At 50.3% G+C, this 25840-nt stretch overlaps 1 protein-coding gene across 1 annotated transcript in view; it reads left to right on the top strand.

Moving 5' to 3' along the window:
* Positions 1-24692, top strand: part of Map3k4 (mitogen-activated protein kinase kinase kinase 4) — an 81963-nt gene extending 57271 nt beyond the window's left edge. The window contains exons 11-27 of the mRNA XM_051206125.1: positions 291-440; positions 2080-2241; positions 2728-2861; positions 3791-3869; positions 4518-4584; positions 7751-7847; positions 8546-8707; positions 11098-11198; positions 11682-11762; positions 12962-13153; positions 14073-14143; positions 15394-15510; positions 16218-16377; positions 18116-18238; positions 18638-18744; positions 20137-20316; positions 24177-24692. Coding sequence (XP_051062082.1) covers positions 291-440; positions 2080-2241; positions 2728-2861; positions 3791-3869; positions 4518-4584; positions 7751-7847; positions 8546-8707; positions 11098-11198; positions 11682-11762; positions 12962-13153; positions 14073-14143; positions 15394-15510; positions 16218-16377; positions 18116-18238; positions 18638-18744; positions 20137-20316; positions 24177-24197 — 2004 coding nt within the window. The 3' untranslated portion in view covers positions 24198-24692. The remainder of the gene's footprint in view (positions 1-290; positions 441-2079; positions 2242-2727; positions 2862-3790; positions 3870-4517; positions 4585-7750; positions 7848-8545; positions 8708-11097; positions 11199-11681; positions 11763-12961; positions 13154-14072; positions 14144-15393; positions 15511-16217; positions 16378-18115; positions 18239-18637; positions 18745-20136; positions 20317-24176) is intronic.
* Positions 24693-25840: the final 1148 nt, after the last annotated feature.

Below are 25840 nucleotides of genomic sequence, written 5' to 3'. Positions count from 1 at the left end.
GGCTGGCATCCCTGCGTTTTCCATCTCCATGGCTGCTCCAACACATGCAACCCATGCTCGCCCACGCCCTTTCCCAGTGGACTGTGGGGGTTCTCTTCCCTTTGCTGAGGGCCAGGCCACTAGTGTTTGCTGCCCTGGCCTGTGGGAGCTGTGCCGGCAGCTGGTCTCGGTCAGGTGGCTAGCGGTAGCATGGTAGTCTTGAGGGCGGTACCGTTTGAGGGTGACGGCTGCAAGAGAGGGACAGCGGTCACTGGTCTGATCTGTTCTCAGGTGTTTGGTTTTCCTCCCAGGTGGACAATCTTCTCCTGGTTGTCATGGAGTCTGCTCATCTCGTAATTCAGAGAAAAGCCTTCCAGCAGTCCATTGAGGGACTGATGACTCTCCGCCATGAGCAGACTTCCAGTCAGCCCGTCATCGCCAAAGCTTTGCAGCAGCTCAAGGTATGGATGGTGCTTGCCTCTGGGTGTAATGCTGCGGGACGTCACGTGGTGTGCGGTGATCATTTGAGGGCTGTGAGTGTGGCCGCCGTTCTTCCTATGCACATATGTGCGCATGCATACGTGAAACATTTCTTCAGCGTTCTCCCCGACTGTGGGACTGGGAAGGATGGAGAGCGAGGGTCCCCTGACCTTGTGTAGCTCTCAGGCAGGGTTGGCTGTTTAGCAGAGGTGAGATTGGGATGGAGGTGTCTTGTTCTGTAAGTTCCTCTGGCCTTTAGCACTGTCCAGTATTTGCTACAGGTGTCCCTTATTGATAATGCCTGGTCTAAGTGTGTTTGTCGTGTTGTTTAACACATGACTCAGCCAAGTTGTGGGCAGGCAGGCAGGCGGGCGGGCGGGCGAGCGGGCGGGCAGGCAGGCAGGAGAGAGAGCCTGGCAGCTTTGCAGCTTCCCGGTCTGTTTTCACACTGTGTTGTTTGGTGCTTCCTTCTGAGGCCCTGTGTCCCTCCTCCCCCATTGTCAGTGAAGCCTTCGCAGTCACAGAGCTGTGGCCTCTTGGAGGCTCCCGGGAAGTATAAGTCGTTCAGTGAACGTCTGGTTTTCTTCTGCCAATCCAGTTCGTTTTATTTATGGATAAATCTCTTACCCTAATACCAGGGCGAGGGAACTGGTGTCTTTTCCTTTAGTTGAAGCCAAGGCACTCTGTGGAGAGCATGAGTTGTTGTGAAGTGTGGATTTTACTTGCGTTTGAGTATACTGGCTCTGGGGCACAAACTGTCACACTGAGAGGTCATAGGTCAGCACCTCCTTGTAGCATCTGGGAATCACATTATGGTAGCATAGCTCCCCGGAGAGTTTCAAAACAGGAAGGATGGGGAGCAACCAACAAAAGAGGCGTTTGGGCACCGACGTCGGTGGATCAAGGTTATGGGTCTGCTGACGGAGCGTCTGCTTTGACCTGTACATAAAAACGAGGAGCATAATATTGTAGGAGCTAAAGCTGGTGACAGAAGGTCAGCAGCACAGGCTGGCTTGTTGAACAACACCAGACTTTATTTCCCAAGCCTCGGAGGGTTTGGAAGTTTTCTGAAGAATGCTTTGCAGTGGAATGTGGGCCATGACTCCCAGTGCACAAGGGTGGGAGATGGGTGGAAAGAGGGAGCCAGGGTGATACCGCCCATACCAAGAGCTTAAATTACTGTCGGTTTCTCAGCCCCTACCCTGTTGGCGCTGGGGCCAGTGATTCTTTGTTGTATGGAGGGGTAGGGGGTCTCTCCTGCGGTGTGGGGTGGAGGCAGGAGTTTCCTTGTGTGTGGGGTGATAGTGGTGTCTTCTGTTGTTTGGGATGGAAGGACATCTCTCCCCACCAGGGGGCAGTAGACCCTACCTCCTCCTCCTGTTGTGCCGATGCACAGAAAAGTTGGTTGATGCACAGAAAAGCCCGTGACATCAGTGCCTATTCAGAGACCGCAGTGCACTTAGGTACAGCCGCGTTGTGCGGCTAGTTCTCTCTCACCTGGCGTTCTGTAAGGTGTTAAGGAGTACCTCAGACACGCGCTGGTGAAGAGAGGGCCTCTCCATCATGCTTGAAGTGCCTCAGTGGTCTGTCCCTGCGCCAACTGTGCTTTGAACTCTTTAGAATGACGCCCTTGAGCTGTGCAACAGAGTGAGTGATGCCATTGACCGGGTGGACCGCATGTTTACACTGCAGTTTGATGCTGAGGTGGATGAGCCCGAGTCCGCCACGCTGCAGCAGTACTACCGAGAAGCAATGATTCAGGGGTACAACTTTGGGTTCGAGGTAGGTACCAGACGCCAGGGAACGCCACACAGTCCAGAAGTTGCTTGTGGGTTGTAAGAGGCATCGTAGACTCTCTACAACGGGCAAGTCTTCCATTGATGTTAATTGGCGGGCGCATGGTCAGAAATGTCACCTTACACTGCTGGGAAGTGTCCAAAATGTCAGCTTCCTTTTCAACTGTCACATGTTGCCCACAGCTATCTACTATATTTCAGAACTTTCTACTCACAGCTATCTACTATATTTCAGAACTTTAAGAGTATTTAATATCATAAACGTACATTCTTAAACACTAAAAAAGTACTGCCCAAACGATATTTTGTGTCTGTTTGTATTCTGTAATTCTATGGGTTATCCAAAGTATATGTACTAATTAGATTTTGCTGTTCATTTTTAGAAAAGGACTTTTTAGGCAGATACAGCATTGTGTACAGCTACTTCTAGAATGGTTTGGTTAATTTTGATACACATGAAATCTTCTTACAGTATCATAAAGAAGTTGTTCGTTTGATGTCTGGAGAGTTCAGACAGAAAATAGGAGATAAATACATAAGCTTTGCCCAAAAATGGATGAATTACGTCCTCACCAAATGTGAGAGTGGCCGGGGCACAAGACCCAGGTAAGAACTGAGCAGCACCTCGGGTACAGGGGCGTGTGAGCTGGCGGTACTGCACACTCGGTTACAGGGGCGTGTGGGCCTGGCGGTACTGCACACTCAGTTACAGGGGTGTGTGGGCTGGGGCGGGGTGTGTGGGGCTGGCGGTACTGCACACTCGGGTACAGGGGTGTGTGGGGCTGGCGGTACTGCACACTCAGTTACAGGGGTGTGTGGGCCTGGCGGTACTGCACACTCGGTTACAGGGGCGTGTGGGGCTGGCGGTACTGCACACTCGGTTTTTACAGGGGCCTGTGGGGCTGGTGGTATTGCACACACGGGTTTACAGGGGCGTGTGGGGCTGGTGGTATTGCACACACGGGTTTCAGGGGCCTGTGGGGCTGGTGGTATTGCACACTTGGTTTTTACAGGAGGTGTGTGGGGCTTGCGATATTTTGTTTGTTTGGGCCATGTGAAATTATACAACAAGGTCATTCATTACAACTCAGTTGTAGTCAGTACTTTTTAAATGGTGGTATGTGTATATGAAGCTTGTGACTAGTCATAGAGGTAAACTTTAATATGTCCTAAACGGCCTGCCTGCTGAGAGGGACCTGCAGAGACGTGTGTGAATTGTCCCCATCTGTAACTCTGCAGAAAGTGGTCCCTGAGCATGGGAGTGAAATGTGGCCAGTCACTCCGTATGAGCAGACAGGGGACACTGGGAAGCCCCTTCTGAGTCGGAACAGCGCAGACATGTGCACTGCAGAGTTAGAATCTGGGGTGACAGGCTGACAGATGATTGGGTGTGCCCTCTGCCCCCTCCCACTTCACATTCCAAGCGTTTGTCCTAGATAGTAAATTTCCAATTACTTTTGCACTGACTTTAGTATTGTGTGGTCTCCAGCATCTCCCCAGCTACTGTGTGACTGCTGAATGTTTTCATGTGACAGGTGGGCCACTCAAGGATTTGATTTCCTACAAGCCATTGAGCCTGCGTTTATTTCAGCGTTACCCGAAGATGACTTCCTGGTAGGACATACTATAAACTTTTCTGTTGGTCCCTTCCATCTGCGTGGGGTGTTTTCTGTGGAGTCGGTGCATGTGCTCACATTACCACGAGGATGCTGAGCCTTTGAATACCCCTTTAAAATGGGGCAAGGTTTCCAGGGTTCTTGTGTTTTTACAGCTGTGCGCAGCTGACTGGTGGATTCTCCACCCTCACACTTCCGAAGTAGATGCTGGTGCCTGCATTTTATAAACTGCCAGCTCAGGGGCTGCCTTTCAGAAGTTACTGAAGAGCTGGGTTGACTATTTGCCCTCAGTGCCATCGTCAGAGTGCAGGACCAGTACCATAGGCTGTCATTGTTCTGAGCAGTCGCATCAGATGGCCATGCCCCTGCACAGATGTGGGTTCCCTTTGATTATGGAGACACTTGCTCTCTGCTTGTTGGCGCCGTTATTTCATGGGGGAACAGGCTGCCGAGTTGCTTTTACTTATGAAAGTGGGATGTATCACATAGCGTTTAAATGATATTTATCTTGAATCCACTTTATCCTTGTATCTTCTGCCTTTTAAACTAACAGGAAATACGTAAGGTCAAATAAACTGAGCCTAGTGTGCCACTTATAGAAAGAACTAAGACTTCCTTTTTTCTTCCGATTTTCCTTTGTTTCCAGAGTTTGCAAGCCTTGATGAATGAGTGCATTGGCCACGTCATAGGAAAGCCACACAGCCCTGTCACAGGTTTGTACCTCGTGAGGTCAGCACACACTGGCTGTGGTGACAGGGAAGAGGTTTGTCCAGGATGTCACAGCCATCTTTCTGGACCCTACAGGAGGGTTGAAATGCAGCAGTACATTTGGACTGGTTTCTTTGTCTGATGCTAATACTGCAGTCGGCTCTCCCTGTTAAAATCTTAGTATAGGACAATCGGGGAAGGGTTTCTCTGGTCCCCCCTGTATCTCACGAAAGAGGGCTTGTTTTTTCCATGCCTTTCCAACGTTCCCACTCACTTGAGTAAATTCTAAAGGGTTTCTCTGCATAGCCCTGGCCGTCCTGGAACTTGATTTGTAGACCAGGCTGGCCTCGGACTCATAGAGAGCCACTTGCCTCTGCCTTGTGCTGGGGGCATGAGAGGTGTGCGCCACCGCTGCCCTTCTGGTTTCAATTTTTAAAAATGAACTTCTTAGCTGGGCTGTGCTGCATACACTTTTAATGCCCCCAGCACTTGGGAGACAGATGTAGAGTTTGAGGCCAGCCTGGGCTACAGAGTCAGTGCCAGGTCAGCCAGGTCAGCACAAAGAAAATCCCTGTCTTGAAAAATAAAATATGAAGAAGGAAGGAGGAGAAGAAAATATTAAGAAAGACTGTGTCATCCTTGATACAGTCTGTGAGTAAAACAAAGTCATAATCATAACAGAATAGAAGCTTTAAATGTACACAATAGTTCAGAGATGGTAAATTTGCCAAATGTCAGCTACTCTGGTTAAATGATAACTTGCTGGCCACAGAACAATTTAGTATATGAACAGACCTTAATCACTGCTTTCGTTTTAGAGTATAAAATTCATGTGGTTTATACACTATCCTTCTTCCCAAGGCTCTCATGAAATTGACAGTGATATTGTAAAACTGTTCCCATTCATTTATTGAGAAGAGCTTGTCTTCATAAAGCGCTGTATTCTCTTCATACCCTTGACTGGGTCTAGGAGCGTCAATAGAATTTGATCTTCTGATTTCTTAAAGCATTTTGCTCCATGATCAGTAACCTGATCAAATCATTATTTGACATAATTTCTTTTTAAATTATTATTTCATATTGTGTGTGTGTGTTTGTGTGTGTGTGTGTGTGTGTGTGTGTGTGTGTGTGTGTGCCTCTGAGCACACACATGCATGGATGTCAGGGTGCATGTGTGGAGGTCAGAGGGCAACGAGGTTGGTCTCCTCTTCTACTATGTGTGTCTTGGAAATCTAACTCCAGTTGTCAAGCTTGGCAGCCAGCACCTTTACCCCCTGAGCCATCCTGGCAGCACAAGTAGAAATTGAACAATTACAAAGTACAGAGGTATAGAAGGTGGACATTTCTGGAAATTTTCAGTCTAAAAAGTTACAGAATGTAAAAGCTGTCATTGCCATCATCAGTGATAATTACTAGGGACATCTAAAGCAGGGCTTCTGACATGCCTGCTCCTCTACACTGCTGTAGACAGGTTCCTTCTGTGCTGTTTGTTAACGCTGCCCTTTGTCTCCCCACGTACGTACATACATACATACATACACACACACACACATACATACACACATACATAGATTCATACATACATATACACATACACACACACACATACATACACACATACATACATACACACATACATACATACACACATACATATACACATACACACATAGATTAATACATACATACATACACACATACACACATAGATTAATGCATACATACATACACACATACATATTTACATACATAAATACATACATACATACATACACACACACACACACATACATACATACATACATACTTACAATGGGAGGCCAGAGATGGGAAGGGGGAGAAAAGGGACTCTTAAATGTTTTGTGCGTGATGAACAATAAACATGTTTTCGTAGAGTTTTGTTTTTGTTTTATCACAGTGCTTTCACTTGACGCCCGTGTGGTAAATTCTTCTGGTAATTTTTGGCTGAGCGTTTGCCAGTGTCTCTGGCTTATGGCATCAGTTCCATCAATTGTTTTTCCTCCTTTCCCATGTTATTATGGCATTTACTCCATTTGCCATTGCGAGACATGAGAGGACGAAGTAGACATGGACGGCCGCCCCTCTGACGGGCACTTAATTTAATTTCTATTCGCAAGGGATCTGCAGAGCCGCACTGTGGTGCACCGTGTGTGCACGTCTCGTTACTAAGAAGAAATAGACAGAACATTGACGCAAGGGTTTCCATTTGGGGTGAACTGTATGTGAACTAAAATTCTAACACAAGAAGAGAAAATATGTCGTAGCCTGAGGGATGTAGGAACCAGGGGGCTCTTGAAAGAAAGACGTGTTAGAACAGACAGACGGTGACTTGTCAGTCACTGCTTCTGCGTGGCTCCTGGCGAGGTAAAACTGTGTCCGTTTTGTAGTAGGAAAAGCACTGGTTTTGCGTTTTACCTTTGAGTTTCGTCTCATTTTTAGGCTGGGATGGAGATTATATTCCTAGCATGTGCTAGGCCTGACTTGAGTCCCCAGAACCATATAGTTTGTCAGTAGTAATGACATCTAATTCTAAATGTCATAGGGTTTTTTTTTTTTTATTTCGGTTTTATCTTAAATTGCTGTGTTAGTCTTGTCTTAGCCCATTTGAAAGGAGAAGAGAAGTTTGCTCTAGGGAGAAGCCGGGGAAATTGTGCCCATCCCTGGCCTGGTCTGGCGTGAAGTAGTGCCACATCATTGTATGTGTTTGGGTTGCAGAGATCTCCACCCAGAATCTTCACAGACGTCTGCATGTATACTTTTCATGTGTGAGTGTGTGTGTGTGTGTGTGTGTGTGTGTGTGTGTGTGTGTCAGAAAGGGTGCCTTCTTTTATTGGCATGCTGCCAAATATGCCTCAGTGGCTCACAGGGACCCGATGGGTGCCAGTCACTTGTTAAGCAGATGCTATGCACTGTTCACACCGTGCTTTACAAAGGCATGGTTTCTGTGGAGAAAAGTGGGAGTTAGCTGTGCTAACTCTTATGAGGGTGACATATTTGTTAATATTTGCGGTTTTTCTTTTTCCTTCACCCAGTAAGTGAATGTGTCTTGGTCACTGGCAAAGGCGGTTGCCATTCCATTCACACAGTGGCCTGGGAGGCAGGGTTGTGCTGCCCACTCTAACAAGTGTGCTTTGTTGCCATGTTCGGCAGCTATCCATCGGAACAGCCCCCGCCCCGTGAAGGTGCCGCGATGCCACAGCGACCCTCCCAACCCACACCTCATCATCCCAACCCCAGAGGGATTCAGGTATGTGGCGCTCCGGCGCCCCGGACTTGTCTCTGCTTCGCTTGCTGGTGCTCTGGAGTCAGCCGGTGCTTGCTGTGGCGTGTAGGGGCTTTCCTGCTAACTGGCCAGACGCTTCCTAGGCCTCTTCTCATGCTGTCCCGAGGACACTCCGCAGTGTCTTAGTTGCAGGAGGGCCTAGCTCCCAGCTCCCTTCACCACCCCAGCTGCTGGGTGCTTCCTGGCTTTGGAGGAGTTCTTTCTGTGGTTTGGAAAAACCACCTTAGGAAGACAGATTTGAGCATGCAAAGCCTAGTGCACATGTGAGGACCGCTCTCTTTAAGAGCGGAGGAAGCTGGAGTGACCGCCCCACTGTTGACATTCGTGAGTGTGGGTATAGTTGTGAGCTGAGTGTTCCAGAAGCACGCATGTCCACAGTGATGCTCTCGGGTTGGCGTTTTTGCGTCCGTGGCGGTGAATGTCCTCGTTTTCTCACTTCAGTCCCTTTTGGCCTTCTAGCTCGTGTGGTAGGGTTTTCGTGGTAAGGCCCGATGGCGCTGCTTCCTTTAGTTCCTTTCCCTCACACACAGACCAGACCTCTCAAGTAGTGACGTACATGTTATGTTTTCATAGATTTCCCCCACTTCATACCCGTGTATGTGCCAGCCCGCCCCCTTCCCCCTTTTCTGCCTGTGTTCCTGAAGCCTCTCTTCTCCTCTTAGCACTCGGAGCGTGCCTTCCGACGCTCGGAACCACGGCACCTCTGTTGCTGCCGCTGCTGTTGCCGCCGCCGCCGCCGCCACCACCACTGCCACTGGCCGCCCTGGCCCGGGTGGTGGTGACCCTGCGCCGGCCAAACCCGTCAACACTGCCCCTGAAACCAGGTAGTCGCACCACACCAGCAGGGCCTCCCGCCCCATGGCCCCTCATGCCCTTCCGTCGGGTTCTTAGCGTCTTGTCACGGAGTGACAGCTATGGGCGTGGTGCTTGGGGGTCCACTGTGGGTTGTCACAGCCTCCAGACCCTGGGAGCAGCAGAAGTGGACCATTTCCTGATGGAAACACTTCTCTGGAGCCAGCACTGGCTAAAATGACACTCCCCGCCCCCCCTCGGCTCTGCCGGTCTTCGCCCTAGGGCACCAGAGGACTCCAAGCTGGGCCTAGCAGTTCTGCCTCCATCCGGTCCAGTGTCTGAGCCGAAGGGACACTTCCAGCAAGGAAGGGGGGTGTCCCAGACAAGTGGTATCAGAGAGGTTTAAGCAAAACAGGAATCCTGTAGGACGGTGCCAATACGGCGCCTAAGGGAAGCAATGTGGAAGTCGGCTGACAAGGCTTTGTGGCTCAAAGGACTAGGGCGATGTTACACTGACTTCACACTGGACTAAAAGCCCTGCAAACATTTCTAATATCACTACCCATTAAAATAATGAATAATTTTAGTCGTGTCTGTAGCCTTCAAAGTGAAACGTTTCACAGCTTAATCCATTAACAGTAAAGCCTAAAGGCAACTTCCATTTACCGCTTGCTTTTCATCTTGGAAAATGTCAAGGCATATGTTTTCACAGTTGCTTCCCTGTCACCATGGAGCCACCCAGCCTGTTGCCATAGTGACGTGTGCAGACTCTAGAGAGGCCGGGAGGACGTTAGTGGCCCTGGTGCCCCGATTCCCGCTTCTGCATCTGCATCCCACAAGGCTGAGCAGCAGCCACCTCGTGCTGTCCAGCGTCTTTACGGAGCACTGTATAATAGGTCAGGGTCATAACTCAGATCCACTGGACCTCGAGTAGCTTTAGTAGCAACATAGTTTTGAAGTTTTTATTTATTTATTTATTTATTTATTTTTTGGCAAAGTAACAGGGCTTGCTTTGAGATAATATCTGTGAACATTGGTAGGACAAACAAAGTCCCACAAAGGCTTGTGGGAGTCCGAGACTCCTGCCTGCAGCAGTCCTAGGAGTATGGTGGGGGCCTAGCGGGTGGTACACTCCCGCTCAGACCTGCCCTGAATGTGCTTGAGAACCCAAGACCCAATAACAGCATGGGCCTGAAAATGGGAGCCCCAGAGACAATACCGTTCAATGATACTCATTTTGTTGACTGTGGAAATAGCTATTCTAGGCTTACATTCTGCCATCCGTGTTTATTAGACAACAAAGTGGTTTTTTTTTTTTTTTTTTTTTTTCAGTCCTGGCCTTTTTCGAGCCAGCGTCCACTTAAGAACCGCCTGTTCGTTCGCAGTAATATTTCAAGAATCAGTAAAGATTATAGCTCACCCCACCCCCTACCGTCATTCACAAATGCACCTCTTCTTCAAGGACACTTCAGGCCACCCCGTGGCCTCCCAGCTGTGGCCCTGCTTAGGAGTGGACTGTGTGTCCTCCCTCTTGTCAGTGGCCTGGTCCTCAAGTGCCACCAGAGCTATTCCAAGGAGAGCAGGAGCGCTGCCCACGTCGGATGTCCACAGGTGCCCACACTGACACCTTGGCTAGTAACCCTGCTGCCCCGGGCCCTGCCCAGAGGCACCACACTCATGGACACTTAAGTGTGCACATCAGCCACTTCCTAAGGAACAGGGCCCATTTTCTCGTGGTCTTGGGTCACGTGGACTCCATTAACACTTCCGAATCTAATCACAGCCTTGCCCTGTGAGCTCATCCTTCCTGGGGACATTTCACTTTGTTGCAGGAAAGCAGCTGATGGACTAACCTTTCTTGCTCTCCAGTTGCTTGCTGCTGCTTGAGAAATCATTAGGCGCACCTTTCTTACTGCTAGACATTTGCGATCTTTTGTACCATGTAATGATTTTAGTACTCTTGTTATAGGTAATCTAAATATAATTTGTTGGCAGCCTTAAATATCCACCTAATTTGGTTGCTACCCCCTGTATCCCTGCTAGGCTTAAACCGTGGACCTTTCCACGCACTGCCGTTTAAATAGATGGGTTCTATTCGTGTCTCTGTTGTTAATGTAGAATGAACAGACTTTGGGGCCGAGTACCCTACTGTCAGACCCTGGGGAGACTCTATCTCATGGCTGTTCTGTTTATTCGGGTGGTAGATTCTGTGAGGCTTGCCCGTGTGTTGTCCTCTGCCCCCAGAGGCCAGTTGTATCCTCAAAATTAGCAGTCATAAGTCTCTGCAGACACTGCCATCACCCCCCCCCCAGGCGGTATTGTCCTGTTGAGAATCAGAACTCTAGAAGGATCTCACAGACCTTTGCATTTTACCCTCCGTTGACTTGGTAGCTCAGTTGTTGTTGTTCTAATGTTGAAACAGGGGTTCCAGCGTCCCAGAAAACGATCGCTTGGCATCCATAGCCGCAGAGCTGCAGTTCAGGTCTCTGAGTCGGCACTCGAGTCCGACGGAGGAGCGAGAGGGTGAGTGTCACAGTGTCCTTGTTTCCCACAGCCAGCCTACCTGTTCATCATCTTAACCCGCTGGTTCCGATGCCCTTGAACAAGACTGGTGGGAACCACCAAGCTTCAGGAGAGCCTTAGCCCTGCCCTCCTTGGCCTTTGAGTACAGCTTTACATATTCTAAGTCTTCGTCATTGCGTTTTATACAAACTATATCGCTCTTGGTATCTTAATTCCTCAGTACTCTACTTTAGAAATACACAGGTGTTGTAATGCAGTGGCAGCTCCCAAAACTGCCTCTCCGCTCGGGTCCCCTAGAAGGTTGTCTTCATGTGTGTTACTTGTTGGAGTGCCGTTTTCTAGAAGCGAATAGAGACATCAGAGTCACCGGGAGTGAGCCAGCAGTAGGAGCAGATTGGTAGTAATTGTCGCCAGTGACCACCTCAGCATAGTGTGGGTAGCATTTTCATGACTCTTCCGTTTGTGTGACAACCTCTCCTGCAGAGCCAGCGTATCCCCGAAGTGACTCAAGTGGATCCACACGGAGAAGCTGGGAACTTCGCACACTCATTAGCCAGACCAAAGGTAAGGGAGAAAGCTGCGCTTGATCACGGCGAGGCTCTGTGCCATTAGGTCTTGCACCGTTACCATCTGTGATCTCGTGGCACCTGACATCATAGTCACAGCCACGACCTTTCTGAACATTTTCTGTTTCTTACAATAAATCACAAGCCTTTGGATGTGCTCAGCCCTTAAGTAGCATGGGCCCTGGGTGTTGTAAGTATTCCCTTTCAGGCTAAGAAACCGGGGGTTGGGGGGTGGGGGGAGCACACCGTGGCTGGTGGGAGGTGGTGGTTGGGGAGTTACTCTGAGAAAGCTGCCCTGTCAGCTGAGTTAGGGGGGAAATGCAGCTTGGTTAGAATTCCAGTGCTGTGATTCGGGTTCATGGAAGGGTTAGATTAACACAGGTTTTCAGGGTGGGGCGGCAGCAAGAAATGGTTTTGGTGCAACAGTTGCCAGGCCCCGTGCAAATTGGTGCATAGTCACACATGCCGAGAGAGACACTTCAGGCCCTGGGGCCAGGCTCTGGGAACCAGTCCCTGCGTCAGCCCACCCATAATGGCAGTACCCATGGACGCCATGTGGCTGGGACTCTGACGTGCTCTTGGAAACAAGTACTTGGTGGTCAGTAAAATTGGGACCCACCGGGACGATGTCCTTCTCTAAAAAGCTGCAGTTCCCAGTGACATCATTAAGAAATCTTTCCACAGATACTTCATCAGTGGGGTCCACAGCCTCAGAGTTGTGGAAAACTCTTGTAGACAAACCTGGTGTATCATATATTTGGGTAAAAGAAACAAGTTAGATTTCCAGCTTTAAAGAAAAATGATTGTAGTAGAAAGGAAGAAAACAAAGTAAACTAATTAAAGCATGTTATTTTGGGAATGCCACTTTTTGAATTAACCTTACCATCATCCAGATCTTCAAAGACCTTTGTCTGCTGGACAAAGCGGAGGCACTCCGTCACTATAAGTTACAGCTGTAGTCCATTCATAGCTGGGACATCTGAGTGTGATCAGCTCCGGTGTCCATCGGCAAAGGATATGACAGAAAGTGTCACACATGTGCATGTGCACGCGTGCACTCATACCATGGAGAACGGGGCATTGGCCAAGAAGGAAATTACGTCATGTCATGCAAGGGAAATGGATGGAGTTAGAGCTCACATGCTGCTGTTCACTTTGTGTTCTCTTGGAAACCAACTTTGCTACATCTCCCTGCAGACTCTGCCTCTAAGCAGGGGCCCATAGAAGCTATCCAGAAGTCAGTCCGGCTCTTTGAAGAGAGGAGGTATCGAGAAATGAGGAGAAAGAATATCATCGGTCAAGTTTGCGATACCCCTAAATCCTATGACAATGTCATGCACGTTGGGCTGAGGAAGGTGACCTTTAAGTGGCAGAGAGGAAATAAAATAGGTGAGGGCCGCCTTGCCAGAAGCAGCCCTCTTCCTGCTGTTTGTGGGTGACTCTTTCTGATGTTTTCCTTCCAATCTGTGTTTAGAGAACAATATGAAATGAAAATTGAGAAAGGCTTTTAGATAGTTCACTAACCTGACTAGTTTTGCTCAGTAATTCCAGAAGTTTCCTTTGCAGAATTACTGAAGTTTGCCCTCTTGTTCATCTGTGTTCTTTTATTCCCACAAGAATATTTGAAAAGAGACTAAATATAAAATCAGGACAGGACAGTCTTTTTTTTTAATTAACCCCCCCCCCAAAATATTTGCCCTAATTGATTTCTAGGTTGAATTAACTCTTAACAAAATAACTAGTGGTAGACTGTGATGTCCCAGACACTTCACCCACTTAAATACATTTATCTGCCATATGTTAACTCTGAGAGGCAATCACAGTTGTAAGAACTCTGTGGACCCCAGGAAACTAGAGATGTACTTATCTAGGACCAAACAGTCACATAATGTATAAAATGTCTTAACTGTAGCTCTTTATCTCCTTCAGTAATATGTCCCTTGGTTTAGCATCCCAAAAGTGGTATGGGAAGATTTCCCTCACACTTGAGGCCCTGTAGCAGTGTGGCCAGAGGGGCCACTCCCGCCTGCCCCGGTGGCAGCCCAGCCCTCTTGAGGGGAACCAGGGCTCAGAAGGGTTCTGGGACAGCACAGCACCTACTCATCTTCATAGCTGTCCTGGGGTCCCCTAAAGCTCTTCTCTGTCACAATGACAGTTGCAGATGGGATGTGATTGTCCAGAATTTTGGGTGTCAGGGAACACTAAGACTGCTTTCGTCTGAGTGAGCAAACTAGAGTGAGCAGAATGGTAGCGACTGTGGTGGGCTGCATTGACAAGTGCGTGTTGTGACTGTCGGCGTTGTTTGCAGGAGAAGGGCAGTACGGGAAAGTATACACCTGCATCAGCGTCGACACCGGGGAGCTGATGGCCATGAAGGAGGTGAGCCCTGGCTCCCGGGCCTGTGTGTCACACAAATCTGGGTAATTTAGGTCCATCAGCGTCGACACAGGGGAGCTGATGGCCATGAAGGAGGTGAGCCCTGGCTCCCGGGGCCTGTGTGTCACACAAATCTGGGTAATTTAGGTCCATCAGCGTCGACACAGGGGAGCTGATGGCCATGAAGGAGGTGAGCCCTGGCTCCCGGGGCCTTTGTGTCACACAAATCTGGGTAATTTAGGTCCATCAGCGTCGACACAGGGGAGCTGATGGCCATGAAGGAGGTGAGCCCTGGCTCCCTGGGCCTTTGTGTCACATAAATCTGGGTAATTTAGGTCCAGGAAAGCCACCGTGTTTATGGCCCTGGTGTGGTGTGCAGCTGGCCCCAGGACTCTTTGAGTGGTGACTCACTTGGCCCGGGTCCTGTGTTGTAGCCTTTGACACTTGGGAGCCTCTGGCAGCTCCCCTGGGATGACTTGGCGGGAGATTGGTGGCTCTCGCGTAACTGCAGAGTGGGTGGGCGTGCCCTGTGGCGGCAGCGGGGAGCCCTGCCCCTGAGGAAAGAGCTTAGGGATGGGGCCACCACTGCACCCTGAGGAACAGGCAGCCAGCTTCAGAGTGAGGGTGGGCCAGAGCAGGGGGAAGCTGAGGCGTGGCCGCTAGAGGGCTCCAGACTGGGGACCGGGGCTGAGGGGGGATTGCTGGTGACCAGCTAAGCTGCAGACCCAGCAGTCACCTCTGAACTTGGGTGTTTTCCCTTACCCTTGCCTGCCTTGCTCCAAATTGACCAAATACATCATCAGCCCATTGTGTTTTAGTGCTTACAAATTGTAATAGATAACACAATTATATCTATACTTATGGTTTATAGGATGTGTGAATATGTGGATAATGTGAAGTGATTGAATCACACATGTTCGCTTTTGAGGTTTACTCTTGAGGCAGTCTTTAAGTGTTCTTATTACCCGTGCTCATCCTCTTGACAGCCCAGATTAATTTGGAGGTGTTCCGCTAAGTGCAGCGGGAAACAGCAGCGCATCATGGTCTCGCTGTCACGTGGCGTCCGGTGGCGTCTGGCCAGACCCTGTATGTAGTTAGGACTCAGCAGACCATCAAGAGGAGACACGTGTGGGTCAGGCCACAGACGTGTGGGCTGTGACCCTGTAGGATAGGAACACTGACATGTCAGGGGACAGCTTCCCACCCTCCGTGCTGAAGAAGTAGCCATAGTAACCACAGTTTTCCTTCTCCAGATTCGGTTTCAGCCTAATGACCATAAAACTATCAAGGAAACTGCAGACGAACTGAAGATATTTGAAGGCATCAAGCACCCCAACCTAGTTCGGTACTTTGGCGTGGAGCTTCACAGGGTAAGCCGGCTGCAGTCACACTGTGGGGAGTCAGCAGGCCACAGCGCAACCCTTCTCTGCGCCGTCACAGGTCTTCCCGTTTGTCGGGAATCCCCATGGCTGCGCCACCTCTGCCTCCTCTCTGAAAGCAGAGGCACTCTTCTGAGACTGAGTCGCAGGTTGAGGCATCAGCCCGATGTCATGAGCGCTGACACCCATCCTGGCAGGCGGACGTTCTTCTCAAGTGCCTTTCCTGCCGCTGTGCCAATTGTCCCAACTGTTAGACACTCATTCTTCCCTCTGTTGTTAGTAAGCCTGCCTGGGCCAGGGAAAACCTGAGACCTAGGATGACCCGTGTGCTGAGCGATAAGACAAGGAAGGAAGACAGCTTCAGCGTGCTGGGGAGGAGCCATCGCCGCCGGGGGTGATCATCCTCTGTTTTCACTAATGGCTGTGTGATTGACAGGGATGTCCCAGTACTTGGTAGTACCTGTAGACACGGCTGTTGCTCCCTGTCTAAGGTTGCACGGCAGACGGTCTCAGGATGAACAATCCCAGACAGGAGGCAGGCAGCCCGCTGCAGGAAAGTTAGGCACAACTGTACCTCTCATTAGCACTCAGGGTGGAACCCACACCCCAGCAGGAGGAACACAGATTCCTCGGAGTGCGCCCGGGGTGCCCAGCGTTCCTGTATTCCCAGTGTAATGCTTGTTCTGTTCCTGCCGCAGGAAGAGATGTACATCTTCATGGAGTATTGTGACGAGGGCACGCTGGAGGAGGTGTCAAGGCTAGGGCTTCAGGAGCATGTCATCAGGCTGTATTCCAAGCAGATCACTGTTGCCATCAACGTCCTCCACGAGCATGGCATCGTCCACCGAGATATCAAAGGTGCGCCTTACCTTACCTGGCTCCCACGGGCAGTCCCCCGGTGCCCAGCCCACAGTGGGTTGGTTCAGCAGTGGTTGCTTCCGTGCCCACCTGTTACTTCTTCGGGTAAAGTGGGCCTGGAGCCAAGAACTGGCAGAGAACCCAGGAGCCCATGCACGAGCGGGAAGTCCTCGCTGCCTGTGCAGCCCACTTGAGAGGAGTCGGTTTCCTGAATGTGAAGCGTGTGTACTGCTTCTTCAGGCTGCTTCGGTGTAGCTGAGGCTGTGCTCGCTTGTGACAAAGCCCCCTTGCCCGTCCCACGCCAGGGTCTTTGTGCACTCGCATCCAGATGCGTGTTGTGAGTACATAAAGCGAGTGTGTGTGGTCAGTAGTACATGCAGTGAGTGTGGAGAGCTCAGTCCCAGTGTGTGTTTCCGGTGCGTGGAGTGAGTGAGGCATCCACGTCCGAATGCGTGTTGTCAGACAAAATGCCTGTGAAGCTGGGACATGCAGCCGTGGCTCTGGAGGTGAGTGAAAAGAAGTTGCGTACACCATACTTTCCTGTCGCAGGAGAGTCGCCACGGTCCCGTTTCGGAACTGTCACACTGTCAGTGCCTGAGCCACGATGATCTTTTTGAGGGGTCTGAGAGATAAAGGAGGAGGGTGCTTTCACCCCCGATTGGCTCAGAGTTCCATCCTGTCCTGTGTTCTGAGGTTCGCCTCCTGCCTTCTGACCAAGGACTAGACCACGTTTCTGGGCAGTCCTTGGTTACACTGGAAGCTGCTTTGGCCTAGGTCTGAAAATTGTTCGTGTTCTGCTGGGTGCCTCACCCTGATCCCCCTAGCCTGTGCCAGCTTGATGGCTGCCTTGTCAGGCTGCCACATAGCTGTGCTGGGTCAGACTGGGATTTACTGAGCTGTGATTGACCATGTCCAGTTGTCCTGCCTTCCACACGTCTCTGTACACCCACACAGCACAACCTCTGGACCCTATAATCAGTGTAGCTCATTGGCATCCTCATCAAGTGCTTTGTAGTTGAGCATGGCCAAGAACAGGCAGAGAACAGATTAAAAATGGCCATCGTGCAGTCCGTGTCGAGGCCGCCTCTGCGAGGCTCTAGCTAGTTCGAATAGAGTATCAGAAGTTCACTGGGCGGCTGAGTGTCCAGCGTGATACTGTGGTACTGGTGATTAACTACAGCAGTACCGTCTCGCCTGTAATGTTCTAGGCTACCCTGAGAGCTGAGCAGAAGTAACCCCAGGTCCTGGAGGTGGCGATAGATACATGTGTGTTGTTTATAGGAATGTTGGAACGGAAAAGTATAGAGCAGTTTCCAGCTAAAATGGGCTCAGAGGTAGTCTTAGTGTGTGTCTGTCTCTTAAAGTCCCCAGTATGTGCAGGCTCTCGTCTGTGCAGCCTTCGTCTCAAGAGAAACTGCCCGTGGCAAACAGTCCTGTGTTCGTTGACTGCCACACACATCCGAACTTTGTATTCAGTTTCTCTAAGTATGTCTTGAGTTTTTAATGAATTGTGTATCTTTCAATTCAGAACGTCTGGTGTTAGTTTGTGTTGATTTGCAATAGTTTGTAGGTGTGGTCCGTAAATCTTCCCGTGTTTGGACGTGGTACATGAAATCCCAAACTTGGTTTTGTTTAGCTTTTGAATGAAGTTTTTAGGAGTTTGGATTACCACGGAAACATCATGAGGTACCCACATTGTGTTTCAGAGCCTGCTCAGCAACTGCATGTTTCTGTTTAGGTGCCAATATCTTCCTCACGTCATCTGGACTAATCAAACTGGGAGATTTTGGATGCTCAGTGAAGCTTAAGAACAACACCCAGACCATGCCCGGAGAGGTGAACAGTACCTTAGGGACAGCAGGTAAGGACGAGTCCAGCTGGCCTCTGGGCTCTGGCTTGAGGGACGCCTTCTTCCCTCCAGGAAACCTGCTGGTTTACGTTGGTGGATTGGAACTGTGCTGGTTTAAGTAACCACGCAGCAATTCCTCATTATTAGTGATCCGTGTCAGGTTAAGTTTGCTGTTTCGGGGAGAATGCAGTTGACTGTAAATTTTGACATTCAGAGTTGCTCTTAAAAGAGAATTGTGTCCCTAAGATGTCAGCCAAGTTAATGTAAGTTTTCAGTCAACATTGGCTGCCAGTAACTGGGAGGAGGACTTTGCCCGCGATGGATGACCCGCTTGGTGCTGGCACTGTGTACTGCTGTGCCGTTACCATATACTGCTGCTAACCCTTGCTGTCTCCGTGTGTGACTGTAAAGCTTACATGGCGCCTGAAGTTATTACCCGAGCTAAAGGAGAAGGCCATGGCCGCGCAGCAGATGTCTGGAGTCTGGGGTGTGTCGTCATAGAGATGGTGACCGGCAAGGTAAGCATGCCGCGCCCCTGGAGGGAGACTCCTCCCGGGTCGAACACAGGACTGAGGCTTGATTGCAAGTGCTGTGGACACCTTCCTACTCGAGCTCCTTAGAGGTTAGTGAGGCCAATCCAAAGGGCGGTAAGGTTCACAGAAATGACAAGCTGAGGGACACCTGTCTGTAAGGCTCATGTTCATAGAGAGTTCTTAGTGAATTCGTAGCCTGAGCTTTAAAGTATAAACCCATGCAGCCATAACCATCTGAGTTTGACAAAGGTGCCACAAATGGAGAAGAGACAATCTGTCTGACCGACCGATGGCCATGTGCGAAAGAGTAACCCCACATCCTTGTCTCTCACAGCCGACAATTCCGGATGGGTCAGAGCCTTCACATAAGACCTGGAATTCCGAAAGTGTGCAGATTAGACAGAGATAGGGCAGTATTCAGGATATGGGCATAGGCAAGGACTTCCTGTTTAGGACTCGGCCTTTGGAAATAACAGACGGGGCCTCGTGAGATCGTAGTGTTTCTGTGCAGGTTCTGGGGAAACAGGGCAGTCGGAAAGATGCCTTTCATGCAAGCATCAGATTCCTAGCATGCATGTTAAAAAAAAAAAAAAAAAAAAAAAGCTGACCACGAAAAGCATATGTCTGTGACCCCAACACCTGCACAGGCAGACAGACAGGAGGGTGTCTGAGGCTCGATGGCCAGCTGTGTAATGAGACTAATGAGTCCCCGGTTCAGTGAGAGAGGGTGGCACAGGAAATTAACTGAAAAGCAATACAGGAAGACCCTTGATGTCAGCCTGGGACCTCCATGCACGTTTAGCCTGTGTATATGAACCTACAAACATACATGCTCCTGGAGAACGATTTTCATACTGACGAAACTTCAGTGTTCTTCACCCTGAAACCGAGGGGATTTTGCTTCTGGTGGGGACCCTGCCATCCAGTAACCACACAGGTGTGTGGTACGTTTGATAGTAATTACACGGATGTCTTAGGAGACCGTGGGCTCTCCGGCAGCCTCGCTTGCAGCCGCGGGCAGTGTGCGCAGCCAGAGAGCTTGGTGAGCATTGGAGCGGGAAGATGGTTGTGACACCCGCTGCATTCTAGTCAAGCATGTGAAAGCAGGGGGCTGGAGAGTACCTGTTAGCAAGAACTGAAGACAGGTGTGTAAATTAGGGCGCATGTAGACCTCGTTCCTGCCCTCCGAATCTCCTTTCCCCTGCAGTCACCGGAGCAGGCCCACACTCCTGAGTGTGTGTCTGCTGAGTCTCTGACAGACACCGTGTGGCCTCTAAGCCTTCCAGCAAGTGTCAGCCGCCCTGCTAGGTGCATTCTTGAAATACCTGAAGAGGGACTGGGTATTTGTCGCAGTGACCATGTCTCCTGTCTTTACAGCGGCCTTGGCATGAGTACGAACACAACTTCCAGATTATGTACAAAGTGGGAATGGGCCACAAGCCACCAATCCCTGAAAGGTTAAGTCCCGAAGGAAAGGATTTCCTCTCGCACTGCCTGGAAAGTGACCCAAAGATGAGATGGACAGCCAGCCAGCTCCTCGACCACGCCTTTGTCAAGGTTTGGCCAATTGCTGAAACTGCCCTCTTTGGGGTTAAGCACTTAAGTTTGGTTTTGCATCTGGCACCAGGAATTTGGAAACTTAAACACAAAATGCTGATACACCTAAAATCGACAAGAACTAAACGTCCTGAGATGGACAGTAACTAAATGTCTTACTGTGTCAGGTTTGGATCCTTTAGGACATTGGAAACACTTGAGACAGTTGGGTGGAATTTTAAAGAGACGAGCATAGAATGTGTGGTCAGCTAGGACCTGTCTTCGTGTTAAGAGCTGTGATGAAGATAAATGTGACTTGTAGGGTGAATGGGGATTTAGAAATGGAAACCTGGCATCTCTGACAGGGTGTGGCTAGGCAGGAAGGGCGGAGCCATTGAGGCTTCTCGAATGAGCTAGGAGGGAGCACAGAGATTGGAAATGGTAGAAGACGAGGCTGGAAAAGATGCAGGAGCAGCACAGGGCAGGGAGGGGGTGTTGTCTCAGTTAACGTAGACACAGCGGCTCACATCTCAGTTAACACAGACACACAGCGGCTCACATCTCAGTTAACACAGACACACAGCGGCTCACATCTCAGCTAACACAGACACACAGCGGCTCACATCTCAGTTAACACAGACACACAGCGGCTCACATCTCAGTTAACACAGACACACAGCGGCTCACATCTCAGTTAACACGGACACACAGCGGCTCACATCTCAGCTAACACAGACACACAGCTGCTCACATCTCAGTTAACACAGACACACAGAGGCTCACATCTCAGCTAACACAGACACACAGCGGCTCACATCTCAGCTAACACGGACACACAGCTGCTCACATCTCAGTTAACACAGACACACAGAGGCTCACATCTCAGTTAACACAGACACACAGCGGCTCACATCTCAGTTAACACAGACACACAGCGGCTCACATCTCAGTTAACACAGACACACAGCGGCTCACATCTCAGTTAACACAGACACACAGCGGCTCACATCTCAGTTAACACAGACACACAGCGGCTCACATCTCAGCTAACACAGACACAGCGGCTCACATCTCAATTAACACAGACACACAGCGGCTCACATCTCAGTTAACACAGACACACAGCGGCTCACATCTCAGCTAACACAGACACAGCGGCTCACATCTCAGTTAACACAGACACACAGCGGCTCACATCTCAGTTAACACAGACACACAGCGGCTCACATCTCAGTTAACACAGACACACAGCGGCTCACATCTCAGCTAACACAGACACACAGCGGCTCACATCTCAGCTAACACAGACACACAGCGGCTCACATCTCAGCTAACACAGACACACAGCGGCTCACATCTCAGCTAACACAGACACACAGCGGCTCACATCTCAGCTAACACAGACACACAGCGGCTCACATCTCAGCTAACACAGACACACAGCGGCTCACATCTCAGTTAACACAGACACACAGCGGCTCACATCTCAGCTAACACAGACACACAGCGGCTCACATCTCAGTTAACACAGACACACAGCGGCTCACATCTCAGTTAACACAGACACACAGCGGCTCACATCTCAGTTAACACAGACACACAGCGGCTCACATCTCAGTTAACACAGACACACAGCGGCTCACATCTCAGCTAACACAGACACAGCGGCTCACATCTCAGTTAACACAGACACACAGCGGTTCACATCTCAGTTAACACAGACACACAGCGGCTCACATCTCAGCTAACACAGACACACAGCGGCTCACATCTCAGCTAACACGGACACACAGCTGCTCACATCTCAGTTAACACAGACACACAGAGGCTCACATCTCAGCTAACACAGACACACAGCGGCTCACATCTCAGCTAACACAGACACAGCGGCTCACATCTCAGTTAACACAGACACACAGTGGCTCACATCTCAGTTAACACAGACACACAGCGGCTCACATCTCAGTTAACACAGACACACAGCGGCTCACATCTCAGCTAACACAGACACACAGCGGCTCACATCTCAGTTAACACAGACACACAGCGGCTCACATCTCAGCTAACACAGACACACAGCGGCTCACATCTCAGCTAACACAGACACACAGCGGCTCACATCTCAGCTAACGCAGACACACAGCGGCTCACATCTCAGCTAACGCAGACACACAGCGGCTCACATCTCAGCTAACACAGACACACAGCGGCTCACATCTCAGTTAACGCAGACACACAGCGGCTCACATCTCAGTTAACGCAGACACACAGCGGCTCACATCTCAGCTAACACAGACACACAGCGGCTCACATCTCAGCTAACGCAGACACACAGCGGCTCACATCTCAGCTAACGCAGACACACAGCGGCTCACATCTCAGCTAACACAGACACACAGCGGCTCACATCTCAGTTAACACAGACACACAGCGGCTCACATCTCAGCTAACACAGACACAGCGGCTCACATCTCAGCTAACACAGACACACAGCGGCTCACATCTCAGCTAACACAGACACAGCGGCTCACATCTCAATTAACACAGACACACAGCGGCTCACATCTCAGCTAACACAGACACACAGCGGCTCACATCTCAGTTAACACAGACACACAGCGGCTCACATCTCAGTTAACACAGACACACAGCGGCTCACATCTCAGTTAACACAGACACACAGCGGCTCACATCTCAGTTAACACAGACACACAGCGGCTCACATCTCAGTTAACACAGACACACAGCGGCTCACATCTCAGTTAACACAGACACACAGCGGCTCACATCTCAGCTAACACAGACACAGCGGCTCACATCTCAGTTAACACAGACACACAGCGGCTCACATCTCAGTTAACACAGACACACAGCGGCTCACATCTCAGTTAACACAGACACACAGCGGCTCACATCTCAGCTAACACGGACACACAGCTGCTCACATCTCAGTTAACACAGACACACAGAGGCTCACATCTCAGCTAACACAGACACACAGCGGCTCACATCTCAGCTAACACAGACACAGCGGCTCACATCTCAGTTAACACAGACACACAGCGGCTGTCGGCCCTTCAGACAAAGCACTTCAAGGAAGCCAGGCCACAGGCTGAGAATGGCTAGCAGAGTGTGGCCCTCAGCTCTGTTGAGGAGTTGGAGTGGTCCTGGTGAGGAGCAGATTACACATGAAGATGAGTTAGAGGTGTCTCGGTCGGCCCTACCTCCTGGCTCATTGAATCACGAAGGTTGCATCTACCACCGTAGAGGCCAAAGGACAGCGGGTTGAGGGGCAGTCTAGGCATTGACGGTCTCTTTGGTAAGGTCGGGGTTTGTCTGAAACATTTGCTTAGGGTTTTCGATGCTGCAGTACGGTGGGCTGTAGTAGAGGATGGGCGTGTGTTGCTGGGGAAGGGTGAGGAGTGTGGTGCCGGTGATGAGATCATACCGCTGAGCGGCGTGGCAGGACCCTGCGTGGAAGGCTGGAGGGTAGAGCGTGGGCTCCTGCACGTGGACTGGTAATGAAGGGGCAGGCATTTCTCAGTCCTACAATAGATGAAATACATTGACCTGGGATTCCACATTTGGAGAAGCTATCCTGTAGTTCGCTCTCAGGGAAGACATGCTGAACGTCTGTCTGTTTCCTAAGGCCTCCCTCACATGTCGGGGGCTGGTGCCAAGGGGGCTGCTGGGCTTGCCTGTGGAGCGGAGGCCAAGCATAGGCACATGGGTGTGCGCACGCGTGCGCACGGGCGCACACACACGCATACACATACACACGCACACGCACGCACACGCGCGCACACACGCACACGCGCACACACACGCACACGTGCTAGCTTGCACCAGCAGCGCCTCAGCTTTCTCTTGTCTCCTCACAGGTTTGCACAGATGAAGAGTGAAGCGAACAGTCCGTGACCTAGTAGTGTGTGGACAGAATCCCCGATCGCTACTGTATGTAATATTTACATGAAGTCTGCCCGGTGCAGTGCAGCCTCTTCACCCTCCGAGACTGAACCCTGCACAGGTGACAAGCCTGACTTCTGCTGCTCTGGTGTCTGCTGTAGCACAGGACCCTCCTGAGTGACAGTTGACGAGGTTAAAGACGCTGCATGTTAAGTGCCATTACTACTGTACATGGACCATCGCCTCTGTCTCCTCCGTTCCTCGCGTGACTGAGAACCGTGGCATCAGTGTAGTGTTTTTGAGCTTCTGGGGTTCAAAAGAAAATGTAGTGTTGTCAGGTGTCCCGGACCTTGTTTGGCTCTCCTGTTTGTTGAGTGCTCTGACTGTGAAACCTCCTTGTTGGCAAGCTGCAAGTTTGTTATGCCAAGGCTCGTAAGTGAAACTGAAGAAAAGGTTCTTTTCCAATAAATGGTTTATTTTAGGAAAGCTAAGTCAGCGTCTGTTACTGGCTCAAAGCTTAAGACCCAGCAGGACAGAGTGTGCGGGTCTGTCACTTGCCTCTGCTTGCTGTCAGAGACCGAGCCAGGTATGTCCCGCCGGTAGCCCGGGAGCTGTGCGCATCTCAGGATAGCTCTGAGTGGGGCTCGGTACATTTGAAGATGTCAGCACACCACAGTGTTTAAGATGGGTCACAGCTCACCTAGAGTCAGCTTGATGGCAAGTGACGGGCGTAGCGTAAGTGAAGGAACGCCAGTGATGAAGGTGGCCGTGCTTGGCTCTTAGAACAGTCATCGATCCATAGCAGAGACCCGGGAGGCTTGGGCCTTGTCCCATGCCGGAGCTCTGGTGTTACTGGATGTGTAGAAGCTGGGGCATTGGCACAGTGCTGCCTCGTCTCTTGATAGGCAGACGTCTTTTCAGAGCATAGCCTGGTTCTCAGCAGCTTCCACTCTCACTGACCGTATTGCTCTGTACCGTTTCTTATTGCTTGACCATAAAGCTCCCCCAAGCCTCTCTGTAGATCACAGCCTCTTCCTTACACACAGCAGACAACCACGGCTGGGCTAGCAAGTGTTCTTGCTCTGCTCTGCCCAGAGATGAGTTCCCGAGAATGGTGATTAGGATAAACAGATGTCAGGGCTGTACTTAGGTGCCCTTGCGTAGTCTTTTGAGTTACAGTTTACGCCCTTGCGTAGTCTTTTGAGTTACAGTTTACATTACGCACCAGTAGTTTTTATCATAGTCGCGGAGCTGTAGCGCTGTTTCATAATCTACTTCGAGAACGTTCCCACTTCTCACAGGAAAGACTGATGTCGTTTGTCGCTCCTGTGTTTGTGTAGCCATTAAGGCACTGCCCGTCTGTGTAATTTAGGGTCTTGCAATGTGACGGTCTCCGTCCCCGTCACGTGTTTTCCTAAGGTTGTCACAACGGAGCATGTGCCAACCCATCGCTTTCATTGGGAAGTCCGTTTGACTGTACATGGACGCCACCTGCTGTCTTTATCGGGGTAAGTGTTGATGGCAGTGGACTGCGCCCTGTCGGGATGTTGGCTTTGATCACACGGGTGCTTTCGTGGCTCTCGGGAGTTAGGGGTGCTGGACTGTGTGGTGAGTCTGTACTCACATTTTCTGACCCCTC

The sequence above is a fragment of the Phodopus roborovskii genome, unplaced genomic scaffold, assembly GCF_943737965.1.
Source record: "Phodopus roborovskii unplaced genomic scaffold, PHOROB, whole genome shotgun sequence".
NCBI lineage: Eukaryota > Metazoa > Chordata > Mammalia > Rodentia > Cricetidae > Phodopus > Phodopus roborovskii.
This window is presented reverse-complemented; position numbering and strand designations above follow the sequence as displayed.